General features: G+C 33.9%; 2 protein-coding genes across 2 annotated transcripts; both read right to left on the bottom strand.

Moving 5' to 3' along the window:
• Positions 1 to 8016: 8016 nt before the first annotated feature.
• Positions 8017 to 21798, bottom strand: LOC128225853 (receptor-type tyrosine-protein phosphatase alpha-like). Its single transcript, XM_052935750.1, has 19 exons — positions 21789 to 21798; positions 21514 to 21622; positions 21041 to 21165; positions 20702 to 20829; positions 20288 to 20375; positions 15750 to 15823; positions 15551 to 15587; positions 15294 to 15391; positions 13562 to 13684; positions 13059 to 13210; positions 12686 to 12821; positions 12312 to 12461; positions 11927 to 12008; positions 11722 to 11795; positions 10735 to 10872; positions 10186 to 10311; positions 9199 to 9359; positions 8718 to 8856; positions 8017 to 8116 (listed from the first exon to the last, which is right to left on the bottom strand). The coding sequence occupies exons 1-19, from the start codon at positions 21796 to 21798 to the stop codon at positions 8045 to 8047; spliced, it is 2022 nt and encodes a 673-aa protein (XP_052791710.1). The 3' UTR covers positions 8017 to 8044.
• Positions 21799 to 22024: 226 nt separating this feature from the next.
• On the bottom strand, positions 22025 to 25643 carry LOC128225854 (multiple epidermal growth factor-like domains protein 10). The gene is made up of 3 exons (XM_052935751.1): positions 25481 to 25643; positions 23541 to 23813; positions 22025 to 22167 (listed from the first exon to the last, which is right to left on the bottom strand). Exons 1-3 carry the CDS (start codon positions 25641 to 25643, stop codon positions 22025 to 22027), a joined length of 579 nt encoding a protein of 192 aa, XP_052791711.1.
• Positions 25644 to 25894: the final 251 nt, after the last annotated feature.

The raw sequence follows: 25894 nt of genomic DNA on the forward strand, positions 1-25894 counted from the left end.
ATGAACTCCCTTAATTGCTTGTTTTTAGTTTTTCGACGATCATTTTCTTACAGGTGCGCACTTCTATATCCAAGCATCCTTGAATTTTAAAAAAATGGGTGTGTTTTAATGATATCAACGTGAAACTAATATAAAAAACGCTTAGTAAAATGTTAAGATGCCCCTTTTTTCTTAACCTGTTTCGTTTCTCGGTAAACATAAATACATTTATCATGAACCAATGAGCACCTCGACTAACTGGTAAGTTTGTTCGCCATTTTCGAAATAAGTGCGATTATAACAAAACATTTTTACTGATCTTTTTTGCCTCTTTCAGATGCATTTTTCGATTGTTTGTATTCTTGTATATATGTTTATACCTATAACTGTTAAATCTTTTTCGGTTGAAACTAAAGAGTTTAAATATATATATATATATATAGAGAGAGAGAGCGAGCATCAGTTTTAATGATGAAGCAAGTTTAGCCAACAATGTAAGCTAATAAAGTAACTCCAATTATTCAACAACTAAGACCAAACATCAACTAAAAACGGTTTAAAGCTGATCAACTGTATGAACTCTACACGATACGGCTATAAATATTGCACGCCTAAGTAAAATTAAACGCTTTAAAAATGTTTTCATATAGTCTAATAATCGGTTTCATTATTCCTGATAAGAATTGTACTATTGTTACATGGTGGTCAATCTAAATTAAAATACATTTTATCCACGTCGTATGTGTATCCCTTACATTCTCAGCTACTAGCAGTATAACGAGCAAATTTCATCGACTACCAGATGCATTTTACAAGACATACTTGGCCAAGTGTTTCCTATTTATCCTAATTATAGTCGAATGCAATCCTAAATGTAACTTCCGGTGTTCCTCGGATTTTCAAAACATACAGAATGATCATTTTCTTCGTCGCTACTACTCAAAGATGAGTTAGGACGTATAATAGTTGATGGTTAGAAATATTTTGACTTGTATTTTGGAATTTCAGATACGTAGGGTGTATTGAAATTTACAAGGCATATTTGAATACACACATTGATCGTGTGGGCGCTCTTAACCATTCAAATAGTGCCATATATGTAGGAGGTGAGATGTTATCAAATGTACCTTAACTTTTTTACTTTTATAAGAGTTTTTGAAGGTACTAAGTGGTTATTAATTTTCGCAACACAAAAGGTCAGGATTGTGAATAAAATAGTTCATATGATTCAAGCTATTGATTTTTCTACATTTTTTAAGATAATTGTGGTCAGTTCGAGCGTTCGTTAATGCTATACGCTAAAATAGTATTACATGGTGGGACACTTAATTTTTTGCTCGTAAATATAACCCAGTTTTACCGTTGTTAGCCTCAATGTGTTTCGACTCATTATTTGACAAATTAAATCGCATAATTGATCAAACGTTTGCATGAACACAGATATTATTAGATATTGTTTTGTTTTTTAATTTGATTATATCCCTCAAAAGCACGAAGTACTCTTTAAAAGTTAAAAAAAAATACTCAATTGAATTGAAGCACGTACAAGTGCTCTCTCACATATTGACTGTTTTGTCAATTTTTGTCTTGGAATGAGCCATTTTTGCGACATGTCTGGAACCCAGTGAAATAAGGACAAAATATCAGATCGCAGTTTTTAATATGTAACTTTTAAAATTGATCCTTAATGGCTTGAAGCGCTACTAACGCTTTATGAAGAATGAATTAGTCGACAGTTTTCGAAACAATTGAGTTTTGTTCTATTTTGAGTTATCTTATGTGACTGAATTGAAGGCATCGATGCCATAATCAGCAGATTCTGAGACAAAAAACCCCCCAGAAATGTCAATATGTGAGACCACAGCTTTAAATTGGTACAAATATCGGTTTGTTGAAACAAAACAAGTTGAAATAGTGTTTGCTTAAGGAAATAGCATATATTTATATTTTATCTTTTATCCAGATTGAAAGCCCGAAACGTTTGACAAGATGGACAATACTTTTTACTAGTAGCACACGAGGATTAAGGCGAATAGCTCACTTGTATGTAGATATTAAATTTCTTGTCTGTTGAAAATGTTATGCACTTACTTGCCGCTTGAGAAAGCTACTTATAAATTAACGTTTTGTTCGTTTTTAAATCCAAAATATGCCACTTTTAGGTACACACTCAAATAAAGTATTAATTGTTTACTTGTTCATACATTAACTACTAGACATCGCATAATAATTGTGTTATACAAATAATTACTTCAAATGGAACGAGCTTCAGACGAGCTAGTATGTTTTACACCGGATTCGTTTTCAATATAACAAAGCAAATGCAGAGGACTTTGGCAAAAAAAATGCACATTTACCATGCATTTTACAGGACCAAGCACTTCAGGCAGTAGAGTAACCATGATCGTATTTTGATACGCAATGATCAAGTCTAATGAACACCTATCGGGTGACGAACACAATCACATAACAACACCCACAAGAACACTTACCTTACATCCGAACATCAACCGTATCTAGTTGACATTACATTATCAGACATTACCAAACGCGCTCACGGCAACTTTTACTTTAAATATCGATGAATCTGTTTTTATTGCTGTTAGGGCCTTACATTGGAAGCGGTAAACGAAAGATTTGGCCACTTCACTTTGATTTATACCATTATGATGTGCAAATAAATTGTGACAATCTATTTATCGTTTTGATTGCATACTTGTTTTTATTAATATGTAGTGTAACATTTACATCGAACTTAAAAAAGTCCCAACTCGATACGTGTTTTCACAAAAAAATGAGAAAACTTTCCAAGAAGGTCGACATTTTGTAAATTGGGTTTCATTCAACTTGATTTAAGCCACGGTAATTACCTACTCACAGCACTACCTTGTTTAACCCACCACATTCAAGTTGAGGAGGCCGGACGTTACATACTTTTTTTTCTATATGTTGTGTTGTTGATATTCACATATGCTTTGGTTAAGCCATCGTTTTCCAAAATGTATACAGGAAAGAGTTGCCAAAAGAAAATCTTAAGGTTTGTGTTTTTAAGTATTATTTCAGTATAAGCATAATGGACGGACTTTTCACAAAATGCAAAAAGTTTTAATAGAGTGATAAGAATTGGTTATTCACACAAATTAGTTTAAACGCCCAGTAAAGTAACATTTTATTGACCGTTCCAACGCGGTACCTAACAGTCTTTGATGAAAACCATAGTTTTATATAATATATATATAATAAATATGTAGTGTGTTGTTTGTGGAGTATTGTTCCGTTTCTGGTTAGTGATTGTTTCTTTCTGTGTTCTATGTCATTGGCGTTGACCCTGCGCAATTAAACAGTGTTTATATTTAAATGTTTGACTTCTTGACTTGTTTCTATAGGTTTACATAGGATTGAATTTTCACAATTATTAATGCGTTAATATTTTCCAACAAAGAGGAGGATTGATAGTTCATCGTATTAATACAGACGTTACAAAAACATTTTATGATCATATCTAAGTGCACCCGATCCAACTGTTATATTGTTTCATCAGAACAGAATGTAAAACAACATTTGTTAAAATACAAGCCCATACTTTGTTTTTTAAGGCTGGCTGGCTGGTTGGCTGCCTGTCTTGCTGGCTGGATGAATAGATGGATGGATTTTGAGTGTGTGGTTGGGTAGATAGATTGATGGATTTGGTTATGCTTTGGATGGTCGGGCGTATGTGTGGGAGGTGGATTTTATGTGTGTTTTTGGTGAGAATGTACATGAACAGTAATTCCCCTCTAGGTTTAAGACACCGCGTCGTCGCCCTTTTTTTGCAGACAGGAACGCTAATTCCCTCCTATGTTTGCCTTACTCACATGTACTTGTGTTGAAATAAAACTTAGTGATATTAAAATTAACATGTCAGTAATCATCAAAATAGTAAGACTGTAATGAACAGTGCCACTGAGACCTATAATCTAGGCACTTATAGATTCGATATAGCATTGTATTAAGATATTATTGCTTTACTATTTCAGACTGAACGACATAAAAAACATTTGTTACATATCGTTTCCGTCCTGATATTTTGCGATATTTTACATCCGGTAAACGGATGCAGCGTGCCGTCATTTTGTTTTATCAAATTTGATTACAATTTAATGAAATTATACATATAAGTTACTAAATAAATATAATTATTGTATTTCAGGCAAGAATATATAGTTTTAATCGATTGTGCATTATCAATTAAATCCGGTTATTTTATCCCGCGGAAAAAAAACAATGAAATTCGGTAATTTTGGTTTACGTTATAACACTTCCGGTGTAGAAGCATTGTCCACTTCTTGATATAAACTCATGTTTCGTGTTAATATACTTTATGTCTTGGATTTCCGAAACCCTTGAAGGTTTCACTCATTTTTAATAGCTGGGGAAAAATAAAATGGACGATTGAAAAACCCAGTGTTTTATTGCAAAACCCCCGCTTTGAACCGAAATTCGAGGGTCAATATGACTCCTTTCTTAATACATAACGCAAACAAAATACACCACCATCATATATAAGTGAAGCCTCCTATCGAAAATTTAGGCCAATAAAATCGTATTAAGTAAAGGGTTAATGAGTATGCGAAAACCGGGTTTTGCATAAACAAAGTTGAAGTCTTTATAAGTGTATTGGATTTGGTAACGAACGATTTGTACCCCTGATCTGTTCCGAGCATTTTCCCCCACCAACCAATTAATCATGGATAAGCACCACACGAACCATGCTCGTTTTCACATTGCTTACAATGACATGTAGCGTTACAGTTATACCAAATATGGTGTATGTCACAGAACGAAATTATTCATGGTTTATTGATATTATAATGATCCAACAATGTGTAAATTCACATGAAAAACTTTATGGAAATTCTGAGCTTGTTTCCGTAGTTTTTCATTTAATTATTTATCAATGAATTTCGATAATCAGAACAGTACGGTGATATTAATCAGAAATCAAGCGTTTTGATATGCATAAATACGTTACTATTGAATATATAACTGTCAATTAACAGTATTCCCCATTTTCATCGGCTCAATTACCGAATCATTCTCAAATGTTAGATTACGTTTGTTTAGATCACATATCAGTGTATTAACATCAAAACATGACATGATTCCACTAATTGAAGGGATTAAGCGGTGTTGGTTTGGAATATATATTGGTGTTTAAACAATAGGGGTCAATCTGATCGCACAAGAACAAGAGCCTTTTTCCATCAAGACGTAAGGGATGGATGCGTTCAGGGTAATCTCTGATAAGAGCCATCGTTTTGGGCTTTCCAATTTTAAGTTAAATCACTGTAGGCTCTCTTGCGAACACAAATACTAGTTTGTCGGCTGATGTCCTTCAAAATAATGTTCAAACGTATTATGCCTAGTGTTTGGAATAAATTGCTCACAATGTAAATTAACTTTAACATCAGAATTTATCTCTTAATTAAAATGGCAATACGGTTTATATTAGTTTTTTACCTTTATTCATAGGTTTTCATACACAGGAAGTTAGACTTTTTGTGATAAGTTTTTTCAACCTAAAATGATGGTATTTCGTTAAGTTCTGAATGGCCTTCAGGAGCCTCCTGGTGTCTTCCAACCAGTCAATTAATATTACCGGTTTGCCAGGTTATCAATCAGCTAAATATATTAATACAATGTCTCAGAGTAAACCCTGTTGTTTGGCAAGCCAACCAGTCCAACTAAAAGCTAAATCTAAGCCCACCGTAATTTCCCGTCACTTTGCTGTTTCGGTTTGCCGATGCGGTCTTTCCGGTAAAGGTTTGAGTAACGAACTACCATAACAAATCAGAAATAATATCACCATCTTTCCTGCCATTTTCACTTTTAAATACCACACAAATGCGCCTATACGGCTATAGTCCCGTAAAAGAAAGGCCCTGCCGAAGTTTGATGTCCAAATGGCCTGATGTGGAATACCCGACCATCCGATTGCCAGACATGTGGCAGCCACCAGGAATCAAGCATGGCTTTGCCGACGCAACACATAAACTAAGATATTTCTCCACAGGTTCCAATCTATGATTTTGGCATCAACCGGGGAAAGGATATCCCGGTTTTGCCTTTAAATTTGTTGTGAAGTTCTGGTCTGAAGTGAATCTGCTGGTCGCATACATTCACTCCGACATAGCGAAATTTGAAATACAAAAATTGCCTTGCATTTTATACCCTTAAGATTTTATCAACAGCCAGATGCAACGTTTTGCCACAAGCTTTTACAAGATCGAAGTACCCAAATACCGCACTTTCATTTTAAAAGACAGCCGAACAACTCAATGGTCTCGGGTAAAGTTTTTCTGCACACAATTTTGTTTCAGAATGGCAAATGACCCAATCAATATGTTGTTCGGAAACAGTATTTAAGTGTTGTGGCTGTTCTATATGGGCCGGACCCCCAAACCGTGACGGAGCGAAGGCAAGTTATATTGTTATATCTTCGCCTTCGCCAAAAAATGTACCGTCAGAGCTGTTTAAATTGCAGTATAAATTATCCAGCACACGGATGTCATCGACCAAACTTTTCTTGAGATCTTCAAGCAGCTCTAGAATACCAACAACAATGCGCACGGGAAAAAGTGTACTCGCAACTTGATATACACCGACGCTGTACAGTGACATGTTAACGTCATATTTTGCAAGAAAAGTATTGATCATATTGCTTATATTATTTTTTGTTTCCCTACAGAGGAGCTTAGAACATTTTGCTTTAACACGGTTATGCCCTCTGTTTAACCACTGCTGGAAACGTACGCGGGTAGGATGCATACCATTGATTCAGTATGAAATAGAGATTTATTAGCGAAGATAACACAATTCGGTTACAAAGATAAACGTGTTTTAAAAATAAATTTCGTCTTAAAGGCAATCTATTACAAATTACATGTTGTTTTCAATTGTTTGCAAATTTAGCTAAACTTTGATTATGGTAGGTACAGATATAAACACACACTAACCAATAATTAATTTATACTTAAATTCAAGCTTAAAATCCTATATCAATAGCTTTGCTCCTTTTATTTTCTTCTATTTTATCATATTCTGAAGTATATAAATATATAAAGTATATCAATTTCATATATAAATAAGTCTCACCTACAAATATAGTTGTGACACACCCTTGCTTCCAGCAGTAAATTAACATTACACATCAAATTTAATATTTCGAAGCCTGTTCCTATAACATGAAATATTGGTTACCCTTCAAATAATATTTGATTTTAACTGAACATATTTAAACATATGAATACGATAAGAGGTATTATAACAAAAAACACACGCTTAATAAAAGAGTTTCTATGAATGTCTGCTCTTCTAAGTTTAATTAAAATGTATTTTCATGAAAGGAAAATAATTCATATTCCTAACATACTTCAAATGTTTACAGTTTTTTTTTACTTGAACGCATTTTCTTCCTGAAACGTTTCATTCTAACAGTTAACTAATCACATATCAGCAATCAATTTAAGTACTTGATAATTACATTTACACTATCCATAACCTAAAATTGCACATTCCTTTAGTATCATACGAACATAAATGAATCCCAACACCAACACAATGCAATACAAGGAATAATTTCGTAAGCATCACAGGTTGATATAGCAACAGAAAATAATATATTAATATTATTAGTTACTGTGCATGGAACGAAATAAGTCTAAAATTGATCAATGATAATATAATGTGAATCTCAATTATAAACGAGTTTACACGGTAATCTTAAAAGAGTGCTTCCTCATTATTTTCATGCAACAATTTTCGGAATTTAATCATAAAAATGATATTATTTTAGTTATGAGTTGTTAAAGTCATGTTTCGTTTTCGAATGCACAGTTATTTAGTCCATACTGAACCTCTCTACTTTAGCTATATATTATAATAAAATCCGTATAATAAGAGTAATAACAACCAACGTATACCAGGTGTCATTTAAACCATGCATAACTATTAAATGTAAACCGTCATTTGATATAATAAATGTGACAAAGTCTGTACAAATGGGTAAACACTTTTCTGCCATGGCCTACAAATTTTGATAAACATCGATTTGTTTGACATGTTCTTGCATGACGTCGTAGATGTATCGAAGTTGTGCCTGCAAAACAGGACATTGATATAAATTCGTAATTCAGTAGAAACCAGATGTTTTACTGCACAGTTAGAATGGTTCACAAACAAATAAACTGAATTGGTTTGTAAGTTCGTTCTGTAATTACACATGATTGATATTTGATAGATAAATACCGAAATGACCTCACGAAAATTGTGTCTGTATCTATAAAAGCGTTATCAAACTCTAAGTCGGTGGCTGATCCGTGCTCTTGTGGTAACACACTTGACTACCAATCCAGGATTCGCAGGTTCGATTCCCCGTCGCATCACTAAAATACGTCTTCCGGGTGGGACGTAAAATGTGGGACCCGTATGACAGTGCTATACACTGATGCACGTTAAATAACCAGGGCAGCTCTAACCAGGGTTACATTCTGTCTGTGTACTATGCTCCAAAATCCTAAAATGACTAACAATCTTAACGGAGCACTCGCCGAATGGACAAGGTCCGAGTGCGAGTATAAATAAGCTTATACACCACCATTGTCGGTAAATAAAGGAGGGTCGAATAACTAGTTTATTCTATCAACATATAGGGTCCTGTGTCTAAGTTTATTTGTGAACACTTCATATGTTAAACCTACCGGGTTCTGCACAATATCTTTGTTCCGTTGTTTCATCGTCATCACGCTGTCCACGATATTGATCTGGCCCTTGTTGTCTTGAACCCGACGAACTTCATTCAGAAGTACAGCCACAACCCCACTGCGACAATATCCTGATCTGTAAAATCAGAATAATGTATTTGTTTTGTTAAATGTTTCTGGTTAAGCACTAAATATTCACACATGACATCAATGTTGAAGCATACCACCTACACAATTAAATAGCGTATATTTATTCACACAATTTAAGTATGTAAGCACTTGGCTTGCAAACAGTTTATTTTCTGAAAACTTAACAATGCAATGTGATTATTGTTTGCAAACGCTTATAGATTGTCCTCTATCTGTTTTATCTTAAACTTAATATGTATGTGCAACGTTTCCGTGTATAACCAATTATCGTATTTAGCCTGTTATAGAAATAAGTATGAAGCCACGAAAAATAGTTCGCTGATCTTACTCGCAATGTATGAGGATGGGTCTAGTCTCGCCGAGATGAGGCTGCCACCTGTTGACTGCCTCCAAAATATCCAGCATTGGCTGGACACCGATTGGCGTGTCCTCGCCATCGCCCCACGCCGAAAATTCAAACTGGCGGATTGTCGTAAGATAATCCTCGTCCTTAAATGTACAAAACATGAGCGTAGAGAATAACAGGATACGTTTGACTATTTGTGTGTTTGCTAGGCTGTACCGTGTATTGTTTCGGCTAACTAAAAATAGTTAGTGTGATAAAAACAAAAGTTGAATATTTATTTAAGCCTAATTATAAATTGTTCGAAATATTGTTTGAATTTCAACTTTACGTAAAGCATGAATTTTTATGAAGCGCCAAACCAGTCTTATGTTTTGAAATTTCAAGGCTATTAGTTCATTGAACGTCCTATCGTAATGTTCTCAAATTAGTGTGCTATTTTAATGAGTTTTCTATATTCCTAACTGTTATGCCTTTTTGTCAAAATGATATGTTATTATGTCTGAATATATCTTCTTAAAATGTTACAAACTTATCTTCCATACACTACCTATTATTATGTCCAATAGGTCTTGATTAAAGTGAGTCATGTAGGGGAAATGCATTATTTTGTCATATTACCATTGCATAGTATCTAAATGTGCAATGATGTCTTGACAAAGTATATTAAATCTTGTTCAAAGTGAGTGTTTGTCCAAGAGTAGAGATGTCCTCTTCGGAGTTGATACTAAATGGTCAAAGTAGTGTACTATTATGACAACCAATCGTTATATCTTGTCTGAATAATGTGATACTGTGTTAATATGTGCAAAACACATATGTTCTTGTCCACATGGTATATTGTCAAATTACCTAACTGTTATGACAAAGTGTTGTGGTAACAAATAAATCGTTATATGGTCAAGATTGCAAAGTTTAAATGAAACAATTCAACAACATGAAAACTATTCGTTACATTGACATATTATTTACCTCGTGGTTAACATCCTTGAATGAAAAACACTTTTCTTTGAAAGCTTTGTTCTGCTTCTCATGGATGCAGTTGACTTTAAACTTGCCAATTTGTCTTCCGTCACTGCTTCCAAGGTACTGACAAGTCTGAAATAATATTTAGATATCATAGCAATAGGGCTAACAAACTTATATCATGAATGCTTGTGTTTAACATTTTGCTTTTGAAATATGTTTATTATTCTACTCCTTAACGAAAGAACACGCCGTCGACTGACGTATCACAATTAATAATACTAGTACACACTTGTTATACTGACAGTAAAGCAAACAGGTTGTTTTTATGAAAATGATCCAGAAATGATAAATAGCGTCTTTAAAGAAATAAGAATGAAGAAAAGGCATATATACGAAGGTTATCCACACTGACTTTTGGTCTGGTATTTGCAGATGTATGCAGATATGCATTTGACTAAATAGGCGTCTTGTAAAACGTCCTTCGAGTTAACAGCACCCTACTAACGAAAAGTCTATTGGATTATAATGATGGTAACACATTTAAATCACAACCTTGTACGCGGCATGTGACTGTGACGTCAGCATGATGACGGTGGTGATGTGTTCTTCCTCAATCAAGGACCAGAATTCTTCTAGCGTATTTTCTGTCGGCGACATTCCCATCAGGAACGTGTTTTTGTTCGCGTAGTTCTATGAGGAAATCAAACAAACATATATCTTAAACTAGATGTATATGTACAGTCGAACCCCGTTGGTTCAAACTCGCTTCGCTCGAATTCCTTTTTGGCTCGAACTGGATGTATAGGACCGATTTTTATACTGAATTTAAGCATTCCCGCTTGGCTCGAATTCTTCTAGGCTCGAGGTACTTTCAACGGTCCATTGGTTTAAGAGCCAACGGGGTTCGACTGTACGTATATAGGGAAACTGAAATTAAACAAATGCATCAAACTTTCCCATATAAACATTTAATGTAGATAAACCATGTTACTTCATTTGACATGCCGCCGAACCATCCTACTATAATTGGTCATACTTGTCAACCCAAACGTGCTATAAACTAGTGACGTGATAATGCTAGACAAACAACCGACACTTTGAATTGAATTCAGTGCATGAATTTCTTAAACAACGAAGTTAGTATCCTGGTCGGTCGTTTTCCAATTTCACATGATGTCAATAACACGATGTACAGTATATGTCTCTTATCATGTTTGTTTCAAACTAAACCATTGACATTCCGCCTTAGTCGTGAAGAATGATATGTATACCAGCTGCATCAGAAATACCAACATATTGATCCTGTAGTATATTTACATCTACTAATAAATAGCAATGCATGCGCTTCAACAAGCAGCTCGCCTTATTGCTGATCAATTTAGTTAAATAAAGTATTTTCAATATAACATGTGTTACATTGTAAAGGGTCCTTAGAATGATGTTAAGTAACATTTTTTAAATAAACAAGTTTAAGTACAAACAGAACAAAGCATTTGCGTTAATGACGTACAATAATTTGCAAACGCGTTTGCTACTCACCGGTAAGAAAATAGTTCCAAGTCTTTGGACTATGTTGGACCCTCTGTTCTTCAGCTTAGGGCGATAGGCATCTACTAAACATAGAAAATATAACAAATACTTTCATTAAAATTAAATCAGAATTTATAATAATAATGATTAAAATAATCGAAAAGTAATTCTTTAGCAAGAATAAGTCCAGTATCTAATCGCCTAACATAATTACTTTCAGATTGCAGGGATTCCATGTTTCCATATTCATGACCACTTTCCTGTACCGTCTCTTCTGTAATTCCATTTTCAATCAGCTGTAAAAAGATTAAAACTTGTATGGTATCAACAACACATAAATGCCAGCTTCTGTTTGTCCAGTGAAATAACAATGCGTTCTTAATAACTTAAAATGTTTCTTTAGAAGGAGGAAAACAAAACTAAAGTAGATACTGGACACGAAGCACTAACTACATGTAAAGTGACATGTTGTTACCAGCCCTCACTAGTATCAGCTTGATCGGTATGAAATTATTAGAATTAATAAGGCATACTCATTTAAAGTCGTTTTTATTTCATATTTAGATATGTATCTTTCTCGTAACAGTTTTGTAGCTCACATTGAACTGTTCTTCAACCCTCGTCTTCAGCGATCCGGGCTCTTTGCTGACCATGTGCTTGTAGAAACTATCAAACTGCTTGGAGTATACGTGATGTGTCCCGATCAGCAGCGCCTCTGCTACGGCCTCGTGAAGGTACACATACTGTTCCTATACAAAATGTATGAAAGGTCACTTATCGGATACTTGGGCTGAATAATTACAAAATGTTAAAAGCATGACTGTGACATTCACCTTATTCAGTGGTTCAAGCACAAAGCAGATAATATCAATCAATGTTGGGGATTTTGTTTTGGTATTGTTATCTATTCTTTTGAGCTGTTAAATTTCAAATTTGTAACATAAACGAAGAGTAGATTAATAAAGCAACTAACCTTCGTTTGTACCATGTTTACCCTCTGCCTGCGAAGTGTCTGCACCATTTGTAGAGGTCGAACGTACTTTTCTGTTTTTGCCTGGTGAATCAGGTTGTCAAGGGCAATGAATGTTCCAGTCCGACCAACTCCAGCACTGTAAATAATAAAATGCTGAGTTGTTCTTTGTAGTAGCAACTTATGTTTTCAATATATTTTACATGCATGTAAATGATACGCCGTTGATCTCATTTGGCAACACTCACACTTTCTTGGGATGAATATAACTTAAACATAGACAATTGATTTGCCATCAGAGGTAACTAAGGATAAAGTGAAATCAAAAATATATTATCAAGTAATGACATTATGTTTTAGAATCAATCGATCTTACCTGCAGTGCACAACAATCGGTGATTCATTTGCTGATTTGTTAGTGTCAACAGCTTTCCAAAAGTTGACGAGGCACCAAGCACTGTCTGGAACGTCCTTGTCAGGCCAACTTTTAAAGTGAAATTGGCGTATTCGACGTGGTTTACTGCCAGTCTTAAAATATAAATTTGGACACATTTTGAAATATTAATGATCACCCGTAAACATGGACATTTTCATTGTTCATTTTTGTAGACTTTTAAAAATATCCGTCGAATGCTTTTTTGTTACGAACTGAACATATCCCTAGAGCAGAACACTCAGTCATATCTAAAACAATGTTCCAACTAAACTAGGTAAAATGTTTAAACTGCTTTTTTGTAGACAAAAGGAAACATTAAGATTATTAAAAGCGCAATACTTTTATAGTGTTTATGATTTGACAAAAAGAGAAAGAATGGGTTTTTTTGACGGTGATTGTTTGCTTATCATGAATTATTTCTTAATTATAGCATTCAAGTGTACCTTCACGGCTTCCCATGCGCGTATATTGTAGTCTTGGAATTCTTTCGTGTCGATGTATGATAGATCTATGCCACCGTATGAGCAGGTGTCACCTTTTTCTGGCCAGTACTGTATGCACTTTATCTGCAGTTAATATGGTTACGAACGAAGCTTATTTGACGTTGAGAAAAGGTACATGTTAGCAGTTATTCTGAATATTATCCCATATCTAAGAGACTAGAACATTTCTGTTCCAACTCCATATTGAATAATCAATTTTGAAGACATACAGTATTACTAATACACGGCCTCTAAACGCCAGCTCCACCACTTTACGGTGGTGCAAAGAAAAAGAGCTGTCGACACTTCAGTGGTGGAGCTGTGCCCTTTGTTTACATGACCAAATGTGAGTATGATTTATATTTTATTTGATAATTTCATTGAACGGACATATTTCGAAAATCGGAGAATTTGGTATCGTGTAAGAACACTTCTACTGTAGGCTGGTTACTATTTCGTTTCAATATTGTGCAAACTGTGGTGCCAGGAGCTTTTCTCCCGAATCGGACTTGTGAATATTTTGGGATCTGATTGCCGAGCAAGTACATTTCGGTGCTTACACGTCCCATAAGAACATTCTTACGCATGCAAACATTACTGTTATGTATAATACCTATGCCGGAACACAACAAAACTGATAAGCCCTTCTAAAAAAGGAAAAATGCACATATTTATAAATGTGGTGGCGCTGTTGTCCTAGTGATGGCGCTGTCGAGTAGTGGTTGCGCTATCGAGTATGTTTTGCGCTTGAAGTAATATAAAAGTTAACGCTTTTGGAATGAATACAAAAGTTGCTATGTTATCATTCATTAAACATTATGCTGGTTATGCATACTACTTGCAGAAACAAAACTCTACGCGAACTAACTTAACCTTACTGAAAACTATTTCGAAAACAAACGGCTATGTGCTGTTAATTTTTACCAGTTCTAGCCCTTCGCGTAGAGTTTTGTTTCCGCAAGTAGTATGCATAACCAGCATAATGTTCAATGAATGATAAACATAGCAACTTTTGTATTAATTCCAAAAGCGTTAACTTTTTATATTACTTCAAGCGCAAAACATACTCGATAGCGCCACCAATAGGGCAACTGCGCCACCACTTTTATAAATATGTGCATTTTTCCTTTTTAAGAAGTGGTTATTAGTTTTGTTTTGTTCCGGCATAAGTACTTCACATAGCAGTTATGTTTGCATGCGTGAGAATGTTCTTACGGGGTGTGTAAGCACCGAAATGTACTTGCTCTGCAATCAGATCTCAAAATAAGAACAAGTCCGATTCGGGAGAAAAGCTCCTGGCACCACAGTCTGCACAATATTGAAACGAAATAGTAACCAGCCTACAGTAGAAGTGTACTTACACGGTACCACATTCTGCGATTTTCGAAATATATCCGTTCAATGAAATTATCAAATAAAATATAAATCATACTCACATTTGTTCATGTAAACATAGGGCACAGCTCCACCACGGAAGTGTCGACAGCTCTTTTTCTTTGCACCACCGTAAAGTGGTGGAGCTGGCGTTTAGAGGCCGTGTAATATATTAAACAAGAGGTATTTATTTAATATTTCCATAATCTTTGATTATAAACATTAGTTCATTACAAATAGTTCTTAGGATGTATATACGCTTCAAACACCAAATGATTAAACGCTTAATGCTTTATATAGGTACGATCAGTACAAATACCGAAGCCATTTCAATAAGATTTGTCAGCATCACGATTTTGTCAGCCTTCTGTTGCCAAACCATTCGCCAAAAGTCATCAATCATGTTCTTCGTCGGACCTTCAGTAAATAAAACAATGAGGGTATAAATGATTGTTGATATTGATGTGATATAAATTTGTTGACGTGATCGACTGGAACGACGAATTACAATAATAAGATATGAAATTGCCACATCCGCCCGGAAAAATTATGAAAAAAGTAATTATTAAGATTTACCTTGCGATGCGATGAATTTGTTTACTTTCTCATAACCCTACAAACGAACAAGGAAGAGTTAGTCTCGTATATCAAATTTCATTTATCAAAGTGAATTGACTATGAAACAAAAGTGATTCTTTAAAAGAAAAAAAAAAGAAAATATATGTGATTAAATATTTATGTTCAGATAAAATGTGAATCAAGACATAAAACTTACATCGATGAAACAAGCATTGATATAGTCTGGATCATCTGGCTTGGCCTTTTTAAGTGGTACTCGTGAATGGTCGTCTAAAATAGAATAATCAAATCAAGTTTGAAGGTTAGGGTGAGACCAATGTTAGATAATATTACAGGAATTGTTGAGATTTGGTTTCCGCTAATGCCTTACAGCAGTAAATTAGTTAAATGTGTTTAGACAAAAGTTCCGTGAGGTAGGCAGGTGCATCATTAACAGAACACTGGTACATGAAACATTCATGAAATTAATTCTGGCCTTGATAGAATACCAATGAAGTGCATATAGGGCTTGTTTAGAACTTTCGAATTTTCCACGTTTTAAGACAAGTTTTGCACACATATTTTGAATACGTTGCAGTTTGTATAAATCACATTCTGCTATGCCAAACAGTATAGAATTACATTAATCTAAGCACGAGATGACTATTGAAAGTACAAGAATTTTTGTCGCATCTGCAGTAAGAAATTTACGGATTCCCTTAATTCTAATATAGTTTAGCATTGCGGTTCTGCATTTGTTTTTACATGATCTTTAAGATTTAGAGTTTCGTCCAAGTGAGCACCTAAGGACCTTATAACACTGACTGACTGAACTTTGTCACCAGCTATGTCTATTTCGTTAGTACAACATTTATTTAACATTATCTACTGCCAAACATAATAAATTCAGGTTTTGAGGTGTTCATTTTTGGTTTGTTTCCATTCATGCAATTGTTTATTGTCACTGCACATTGTTCAAGTTCTTTGATAGCATTAAGTTCATTGGTAACAGAAGTTGGCCGCAAACGTTTGTTTGCAGTGTGGTCATCTGCGAAGCCATAGACCGATATTGATGGTGGGATAACATCAAATGATGTTCCAGCATAAGTGAGATAGAGCCAGGGACCAAGACAACTGCCTTGTGGGACACTGCACTCCAATATACGCGGAGATGACAGTGTTGCGGTGTTAGCGGTGCTGACACACACAAACGGCAACTACGAGGTCGTAGTTATGAATCGACTCATCTCAGAGCTAAATCGTTGACTCCGTACTGACTGTGAAGTACATCAAGTAGAATGTCATGATCCACGGTATCGAAGGCTGCACTGAGATCGATAGCAATAAGCGCTGTTACCTCTTGATTCTCCATGCCATCCAGTAGGTCATTAACAAGTGTAAGTAAAGCCGTCTCGCAGGAGTGAAAGCTTCTGTAGGTCGACTGGTTCTTTGGAAGAAGATCGTGATTTTCCACATGACTATTAAGTCTGGTTAAAACAGCCTTTTCAATCAACTTCGAAAGAAATGATAAGTTACTCACTGGTCTATAATTATTAAATTCAAGTTCAAGACCAACTTTCTTTAAAAGTTGCCTAACAATAGCTTGTTTCCATCTAGAGGGAAATACTCTTTGTCGTAAAGACATGTTGACTTGTTCCGTAATGATGGGTAAAAGTTCGTTTAAATAAGGCTTTAATATGTTGGTAGACAATATCTCATAATGATATTTGTTTCGTGCTTCTATAAATGCTTGAAACTATTCTGGTTGTTTATATGTTTTTCGACAGTATTTCTGATTGTCTGAGAGTCCTTTCAAGATGCAGATTTTTTTCATTAAACCACGGTTTTTGCGCTCTACATATTTTAGTTTTCTCTTTTTGCGGTGCATGCTTATCGATAATTCTACCTATTTCAGAATCAAAGATATTAAGTTAACGAATGTATCAACATCATTACAGTCAATGGATATATGAGCTAAGTCACTAGAAAAATCAGCCTTAGAAACATCTTTCCAATTGTACGAAGTTATAGTTTTACTCGTGATGGTTTCTTTTTTCACATTTGTAGTGACTTTTACAACACAGTGGTCAGATAGAAACGGTCCTTGCTCACATTTAAGAACATCCACGCCAGTCGTAAACTCTGTGATGATTAAGATTCAAGATTCAACTTATTTAGTAACTTGAACACAAAGTGCTCCTCATTACATGATAGATATAATACATTCAATTAAACATATATACAACGATAACATGATAGGTTTGAAATCTCAGATATGAGAAAAGAACTGATAATTATTATTTTAACATTATATACTTTTACATTACACTAACATTTCACTTAGACAGTGAGGATGGACTAACAACTAATTAGTAAATATTTATATAATAATTTTCATGATGAAAGCTAGATTTTTAAAGATATATTATGGTATGCAAAAAAAGCCAAAATGTATACCTTAATAAAGATCATGAAACAATATTTACAATGTTATGACGACGTTCAAATGCTTTAGAAACAAATTTGCACAAATTAAGCTGTTCGGAATAATTCGTATCTTGCATAAGATCAATATATTTCATCATACTAGGCCTAACGATATATTTTCTTCTCAAATACATTATACGTAAATCATCATATACGTCACAAACACAAACAAAATTAAAGTCATCTTCAATGTCACCATTATTACATATGGTGCAATAACGTTCATGATGATCAATTCTGTTATTTCCATAACGTCCAGTTTCAATACGTAACTGGTGAGACGAGAGTGTCAATTTAGTTAGAGGAATTCGATACTTTGAAGAAAATTTATCCAGATACATAGAGCGTTCGAAAGAGGTTTTAAAATGTTTGTTAGTACACAACACTGGGCTGTTATGTATAGAATTATACCAAGATTGTTTAAATTGATCAATAAGGCGTTCTTTAAAAACTAAATAGAACGTATTCACATCGACACAGCTAGGGTTTATCCAAACATTTGAAAAACCAGTTGTGTTAAGCAACAGTTTTACATTACTAGCCCAATTAGTTTTCCCTTTCGCACAATCTGTTAAAAGATTATTATACAATGTACTAACGATAATATTATCGCTATTTAGTGTTTTACACCCAAATTTTATAATTCGTGTATGTCTTGTTATATACAATGGATATCTTCCTAGTTCACCATAAATTGACACGTATTCATTTAACAATTTGTCACCGGCGAAAGCTTTATTTTTCTTTAATACTTTTGTAATATTTCTTGCACAGTGATTGGAGTGTCAAGCTCTTCAAAAATACAATCATTACTATCAAAATCATGATTATTACAGAAATTCTCTGCATCTTCATTTGATGCAGTTGGCATATTATCGTTTAAAGTTGAAAAATAGCGAAAAAATTCATCAGTGCTAATATCATTACTATTAGATTTCGTTTTACTGAAATGCCTCCAAAAATCTTTTGGTTAACAGTGCCTTAGTTTTTCAATTGCCTTTATCTTATTAATTTCACAACGTCTTTTCTTTTTTTAACAAGGCATTTATAAAGCTTTTTATTTTCACAAAATGATCGCCTATTAATTTCATTTTTACTACTATTATATTTATTCAGTGCATTGATATACAAACGTTTGGCATTAAAGCATTCTTCATCAAACCAGTCAGCCTTTTTACATACGCCTTGATCAACAATGGGCTTATCGGTTACAATGGTAGTTTTTGCAATCAAAGGCTGTGCTATTAAGTCTAAGATGTTTGAAGTCGCCCATTATCGTCAGATTCGAATATTGCGGGAGTATGTCTTGTTTGAGAAGTTTGAGAAGTCGGTAACGAATTGTGTTGTAGTCGCTAATGCAGGAGGTCTATATATCCCAATTACATGTAATGTAATGTTTTTGAAAATGAGTTTCCATATTCCATACTAAAAATTTGGCGTTGATCCTGCTTTCATTTTACGCATGCTTATTCCATTTCTATAGGTTATTGCGATTCCACCACCAGTTTTGTTTTTCCTGTTCGCAACACTAAGTTTGTACCCATATTGAATGAGGTAAGACGTTTCATGCTGATGTTAACTAGATGGTTGCTACGTGTGCTTAGCCGATCGTTTCTATAATTGTGGTGACATTTGTGGCATTTTCAAAAAGTGGACACGAAATGTGGTCATATTACCGTTGACCTCAAAGTATAACAATTACCTTGAACCGGTTTGGTTTTATGTACACTTTGCCACATCGGCCAAATACGACAGACAGGCAGTATAACACGAGCAAATACAATATGTATCCCCATTTATGAGTGGGGAGGAAAAATAATACTATTATCAACAAATCAAGACAAATGCAGCCAACGCGTACCAAAACATTAAATATTCCCGTTTAAAAAGTTGACTTACAATAACTGTCCTAACGAACTTGGAAGAAGAATATCTAAAAAGAGGTTTCCATCCGAAACGCATCAAATTTAATTCAATGACGTCCACGATATTGATGTTGACGTTGTTAGCTTAACCCTCAAGATTGAACATGAAACCGGTTGGGTCATGCCACTGGTTAAATGACGTCGCTCAAATTCAATAAAACAACTATACTGATGTAAACATGAGGTAAAATCAACTGGTCTATAGATTTATCTTTGCAATGAACTGTAAAATGTAACTAAATAAATTAAACGTAACGTATACATTGATAAAACATATGACAAAATCAACATTCAATTGCGCCAACAAAAAGACAATGATAAAGACAATGTTGATGGGGCTTACATGCATACATTTCCTTGTATCTGTTTTTGCCCTTGTACTTTTCCTGAGCTGCGACCTCATGTTTATGGACAAGTCCAGTTGGCAACGTCTGTAACATAAGAGAACATATTGAACTTTTGAAATAGTAAGTTCATGGCAGTTAAGAATTATAATAAAACAGAACTCCTTGTGAAACAAAATATCAATAGTTAAGGCAAACTAAACATCAATATCAGTTTTGTCTGTTAGATACCATGTATTTCTAATGTAGTTTGCAATTTAAGCATTTGTCATTTAATAGGATCAAAGTTATTTGCTGTATTTGTTCATGCAGAAATATTGCTATCAGTACACATCTATTTAGTTAGTTGCATAATAATACTGAATTCCTAATGCGAATTTAGTATATTCAACCCAATCCGAAATAAGTCTTACCGCAAACTCGTCATAGAGATGTTTTCGATTATTTTTCATCTTTTCCCTGATGTAACTCCACAACTCTTGAATTGCAAATCCGGGTACGGCTTCGTTAAAACTGTAGTAATCACCCCCGTTTGCAAGTTCTGAATAATATAACTCGTACACAATGTGTTTTTTTTTGCCTGAGATCTATATATTTTATATAAAAGTCCATCTTTAACGAATTCTGTCTGCACCTTTTCGATAAGTTGACAAAGATCCAAGAATGTATTATAATTTGAAAAACTGATTTCATTTCAATTCAGAAATGAATATGTAGAAAAAGCCCCAAAACGCCGATTTAGAATTACATACCGTTGGAATACGTAGGATTGTTGGAAGCATTATTCCTCATTTCAAATGAGTCAGGTTTTCCTGGATTTGACCTTGCAGGTGGTTTGTTTGAGAAGTCTTTGGCAGGCTTATCGCTGTTCAGCTTTCTGAACAATGAGAAATAATGTACAACGGCTATTTATAAAATTATTGACACATACTGACCTTCATAATAACATTCAATTTTAGTAGTAAAATATAGTGTCAAAATATATCGATAAAGGTTAAATATCGTTCGACATAACGTTATTTTTTTTTAATCGGACATTCCTCTAAATCTACACCATAACTCATTCATTAGATTCCAGTTTTGAATGATTACTACGCATATCTAATAAAGAACGCCATACAAAATTCAATATCAATCATATATATTTTATTGTAAACACCAATGCCTCAAATCGTTACAGCCGTTAAACTATGTCAAAAAAGTATTCGCGTGAAAATTGTATTACCTTCTAATAATAAAAACGACAACGACCACAAGTACTACAGCTACTAGGGTACCCATTAAACCTCCAACAATCCCACCGACTGTGCTTGTTGATTCGGAGTTTGTAAGTTCTGATAAAGAAAGTATATAAAATTGAAAACCTACTAAAACTTCATTTAAATATGAATAACTACTAACCACAAGAAATAAACATTGATTTCATAGTAACTTTCATAACTTGGGAAAATGACAAAACATCTTCACGCACAAATGAAAACAATATTACATCGTGTTTACCAATAGGCATCTTTCTATCTTGTAATAACTCATTGCTTAGAAATGAGATTTCCTCATGTACGATTTTATAAATCTTGTACACATCATTAGCGCGATTTGTTTTACTCGTAGGTGAATACAATACAATAAAGTATATTCTACTCAGTGACCACAAGGACGGTAGCTGATTTACTACCAGACCTTAAAAAACTTCAAAACGAAACTCATTTGTATAAATGGATGCAAAATAAGTCTAACTAAATACTTTGAGTGCAGGAATCCCCTTGGTATCCCGAGTAACACTGAACTGAGAATAATGAACAGGATCCGTTGATGTGATGACACTCGTCACAATGGCACTCTTCCGAACAGTTCTTCCCAAATCGTTGAAGGCCGCATACTGATAGTAAAAACAAAAACAATAATGGGTATACGATTTCCAACAATGAATATTATATCAGTGTAATATTAATGTTTACGGAAACAAACTGGTATGATAAGAGTACGTTGAGATTATAGGCAGCTTTATTTCAAAACATACCACAAATACATAAAAAATAAAATAAAATAAAACATGTTGTAATCAATAAAGTTGTGGCAATTATTTAAGCATGTTTCATAGAAGTATAAATGCAATAAGTTTATTTTCTAAACGATTAGGTCCCAAGTTACACATATTTGTATATGTTTGTGTCTCGAAGGCATAGTGAGTTTTTCACTACGAATATGAGATGGAAGCAAGCACAGAGGAATTGAAGCAATGGCGACTTGAAACAAAGATGCCCCAAAACAAGAAGAAAGCATTTGAAATATCGCAACTGTGTTGACCGAAATAATTAAATTCAAGTAAACATTTTATATATATGCAGAAGTATACAATGTCAAACATGACTCATCACTTGAGAGGGGGACATATTTAAACAAGTTTCAAATACAAGTAGGGTGTGGTTTTCAACGCACTGATACCGCAATTTGTTCCCTATCATCCCTCTTCACAGTCCTGAATCGTGCATACTTCATTGACATGTTCACAGGATGATCCATTCACACAACTACACCTTTTATTACAATCTTGTCCGTTTCTTCTTTTGTCACATTGTTGACTGCTAGGCTTGTTTTGCCAACCACGTGAACAGTTTTCGAACATATTCAACGTATATCACACTCTTTACTTGTAAAACAATGATATTTTTAAACAGATTTTCTTTCCAAACGATTCAAGATTGTACGCTTTAAAAGAGAGATAAATGGTAAAAAGTTGTAACTTTTAGCCACTTTTGTTTAAAAATTGTACATCAGTTAATTAAAACATTGTTAAATCACTTTACAATTAAACTTTTTATAGACATGTATGTGTTTGCATTAACATTTTTGCCTTCCATTGGATATAATATAATACAATTGTTCCTCTAAAGTCTTCATCGACTGTGCTTTCTGAATCCGTAAGGTGCTTTGTTCTCCTAAACGTATAAAGCAAATTGAACAGAAGCTCATATAAAAATGACTTAAAATAATATGCTTGATGTCAAATATTTATATATTTTTGTTGTTCCCAGCTATTTTTAGTTAAACAAGTTGAAATTATTCGGAATTAATCAGAAGAAAATAAACTCAGTACAACAGTGTTCCATATAAGCATGCATATCATTATGAATATAGCAGACCTTGAATATCATTTATTTTGTACGAAAAAGGGGATGCAGGGAAAGCGAGTACTTCAGTTCTTAGGAAAGATTTGAGGGCAAGAAGGGTAGGAATTCCTTTTTGACAGACCTATACTGCAATTTGTCCCTTGCCATCCGTCTTCACATTCCTGAATGGTACACAGTCCACTGATATGATCGCATGATGTTCCATTCACACAGTTACAGGTATAATGACAGTCTTGCCCGAAATGTTCAGTTCCACATTTTGTATTGCACGTGTCTCCTTGCCAACCAGGAGAACATCTGTTATCACATGTGCCGTGTATAGGGTTACAGTCGTCATCATTATAACAATGACAGTATTCGCTGCAGTTCTGCCCAAAGGAGCCATGGTCACATTCTGAAAAAAACAAAAACATGTGTAATAAACGGCTAACATTCAAACGAATAAGTATAGAATTGCCTATAAAGTTTTATATGGAAAAAATAGTTCAACAGTTCTAATAAGTCTTTCAACAAATCAACTTATTTCCTACATGTATGTTAGGATAAGTATTGTCCTTGAAGAGGATGGTTTTGTTTAGAGTGTATGGGTTTTACATTGTGGTCCTTTATAAGGGTCTTGTTGGTCACCTAAAGCTAGATTGAATTATGAAAGAGCTAATAATTGTTTTGCTTTTTCAAGTTATATATAGATATCTGATCGTATAGGTTCCAGCGGCTTGCGATGCAGGATTTCTTTTGCACTTTTCGAAAAAATTGATTGTTTTAATATATTTTGGTCCTTTTTGAAACTTTATGAAAAAATTGTAGAAAATCGATGCCCAGAAACAGTGTATTCAACTGTACGATAATAGTTTTATTGCCCACCTCGCGGCGTATTCACAGCAGATTCTGAATAGAGATAATCTATCGGAAAAGTTATGACACTTTGGGTATGGTATGTTCAACGAAGTTTGTCATTTATAGTGATACAATTATTCCATTACGTTTTCGCTTTTTTTCCTTATATCAATATTATTTAATTGAACTCATATATGATACTCAATAAGAGACATGTAAAACGTAACACTTTTCTTCTTGAATGTTAATGTTTCAAGTTGAATTGTAGACTAAATAAATAAGGGTATTGAACGATAATGGTTTACATATCTACATCGTGTCAACATGTTTATTAGTAGTGCTTAAGTTCTAAATCTTAATTGTATACATTTTGGTATACCATTTTGCACTCAATCAAACATGTTTCGTAATCATAAATATTTTGATTTGAAAAATTGTAACATGAAATTTTGTCAGCATGATTTTAGTGACAAAATGCCATAAAATCAACGTGTTATTGAATAAACAGGGTATACCTGTCTCATTGGCAATAAATCATTAATGACATTTAATCTTGTTATAGTTAAAGACCGGTAGTAAATTATAGCAGCAGCAATTAATATTAAATTTCACACCCAATTTTGTTTTAATCTGCTATGATAAAAAATACCAAACTGTTAAAGTAAAGGTGTGGATATGTTCTCAATTAATTGCTTTGAAAAACGATCATTTATAGACTTTAAAGAGACACGTAATATAAGATGTAAAATACGTAAGTTTATCAGAGATGATTTGATATTTTAGTACTTTATCGACTAAAGTTTCTCCTGTAAAACAGCTCTACTTAATTTAGCTAAATCCATAATCGTCCATAACTGAATTTTTTTATCGAAACTTATAATGAATGGACGGGTCAACTTTATAACACTAAAACAATATATATTTCTTATCTGCCTTAATCATGTCATGCGTCCAAAAAATAATTAAGTGCAAAACTAGCCAATCGTAACGCTACTATATGAAAGGGGAAATCGATAGAGACCGCTGTAACCCTGATAGGCTCCAAAGATGGCAATGAAAACCTTATATATTATATCATATTTCTTTCAAGATATTAAACTTACAGGTTTATATTTGCGGTCAATGATGATTTCGTATGCGTTTTAAAAATCATCTTCTCAGATAAAACAACAACATTAGACGAAATAAAATTAATAATAAGCATGTGTTTATAAAACATCATACCCTTGTCGCATGATATGCCCTGCCAACCAGGCGAACATTTATGACATTTTCCGTTGATATGATTACACGATGAATTGTTGTAGCAGTGACATTTGTAAGCGCAGTTTTTACCGTATGATCCAAAACTGCATTCTGAAATGTGTATCAGTTTGGAATATAACATTTTTTTAATAGAAATAACAACAAATATCGCATAGATATTCTAAACGTTATAAATTTCTTGTTCACTATGATGCGGTTCAAAACTTCAATACAGTAAAATTGTACAAAATATCCAATTTTGAAAAAATGACAACCGAAATATTATTAAAATGCATATATTAGATCAAAATTGAAACATATAAAAAAGGCAGTGCTTCTGTGTTGCTTAAATGAGTACAAACACATTTATCATTGACGATTCTACCAAATCAC

Source organism: Mya arenaria, chromosome 3 (assembly GCF_026914265.1).
Source record: "Mya arenaria isolate MELC-2E11 chromosome 3, ASM2691426v1".
Taxonomy (NCBI): domain Eukaryota; kingdom Metazoa; phylum Mollusca; class Bivalvia; order Myida; family Myidae; genus Mya; species Mya arenaria.

Coding starts and splice junctions, on each gene's coding strand:
- LOC128225853 (XM_052935750.1), bottom strand. Junction 20,376..20,701: donor ATCTCTATGACGAGTTTGCG/GTAAGACTTATT, acceptor CTTATGTTACAG/ACGTTGCCAACTGGACTTGT. Junction 15,824..20,287: donor ATACAAGGAAATGTATGCAT/GTAAGCCCCATC, acceptor ATTCTATTTTAG/ACGACCATTCACGAGTACCA.
- LOC128225854 (XM_052935751.1), bottom strand. CDS start 25,643: ATGTTATATTCCAAACTGATACACATTTCAGAATGCAGTTTTGGATCA. Junction 23,814..25,480: donor GGGCATATCATGCGACAAGG/GTATGATGTTTT, acceptor TGTTTTTTTCAG/AATGTGACCATGGCTCCTTT. Junction 22,168..23,540: donor AGGGACAAATTGCAGTATAG/GTCTGTCAAAAA, acceptor TTTTACTATCAG/TATGCGGCCTTCAACGATTT.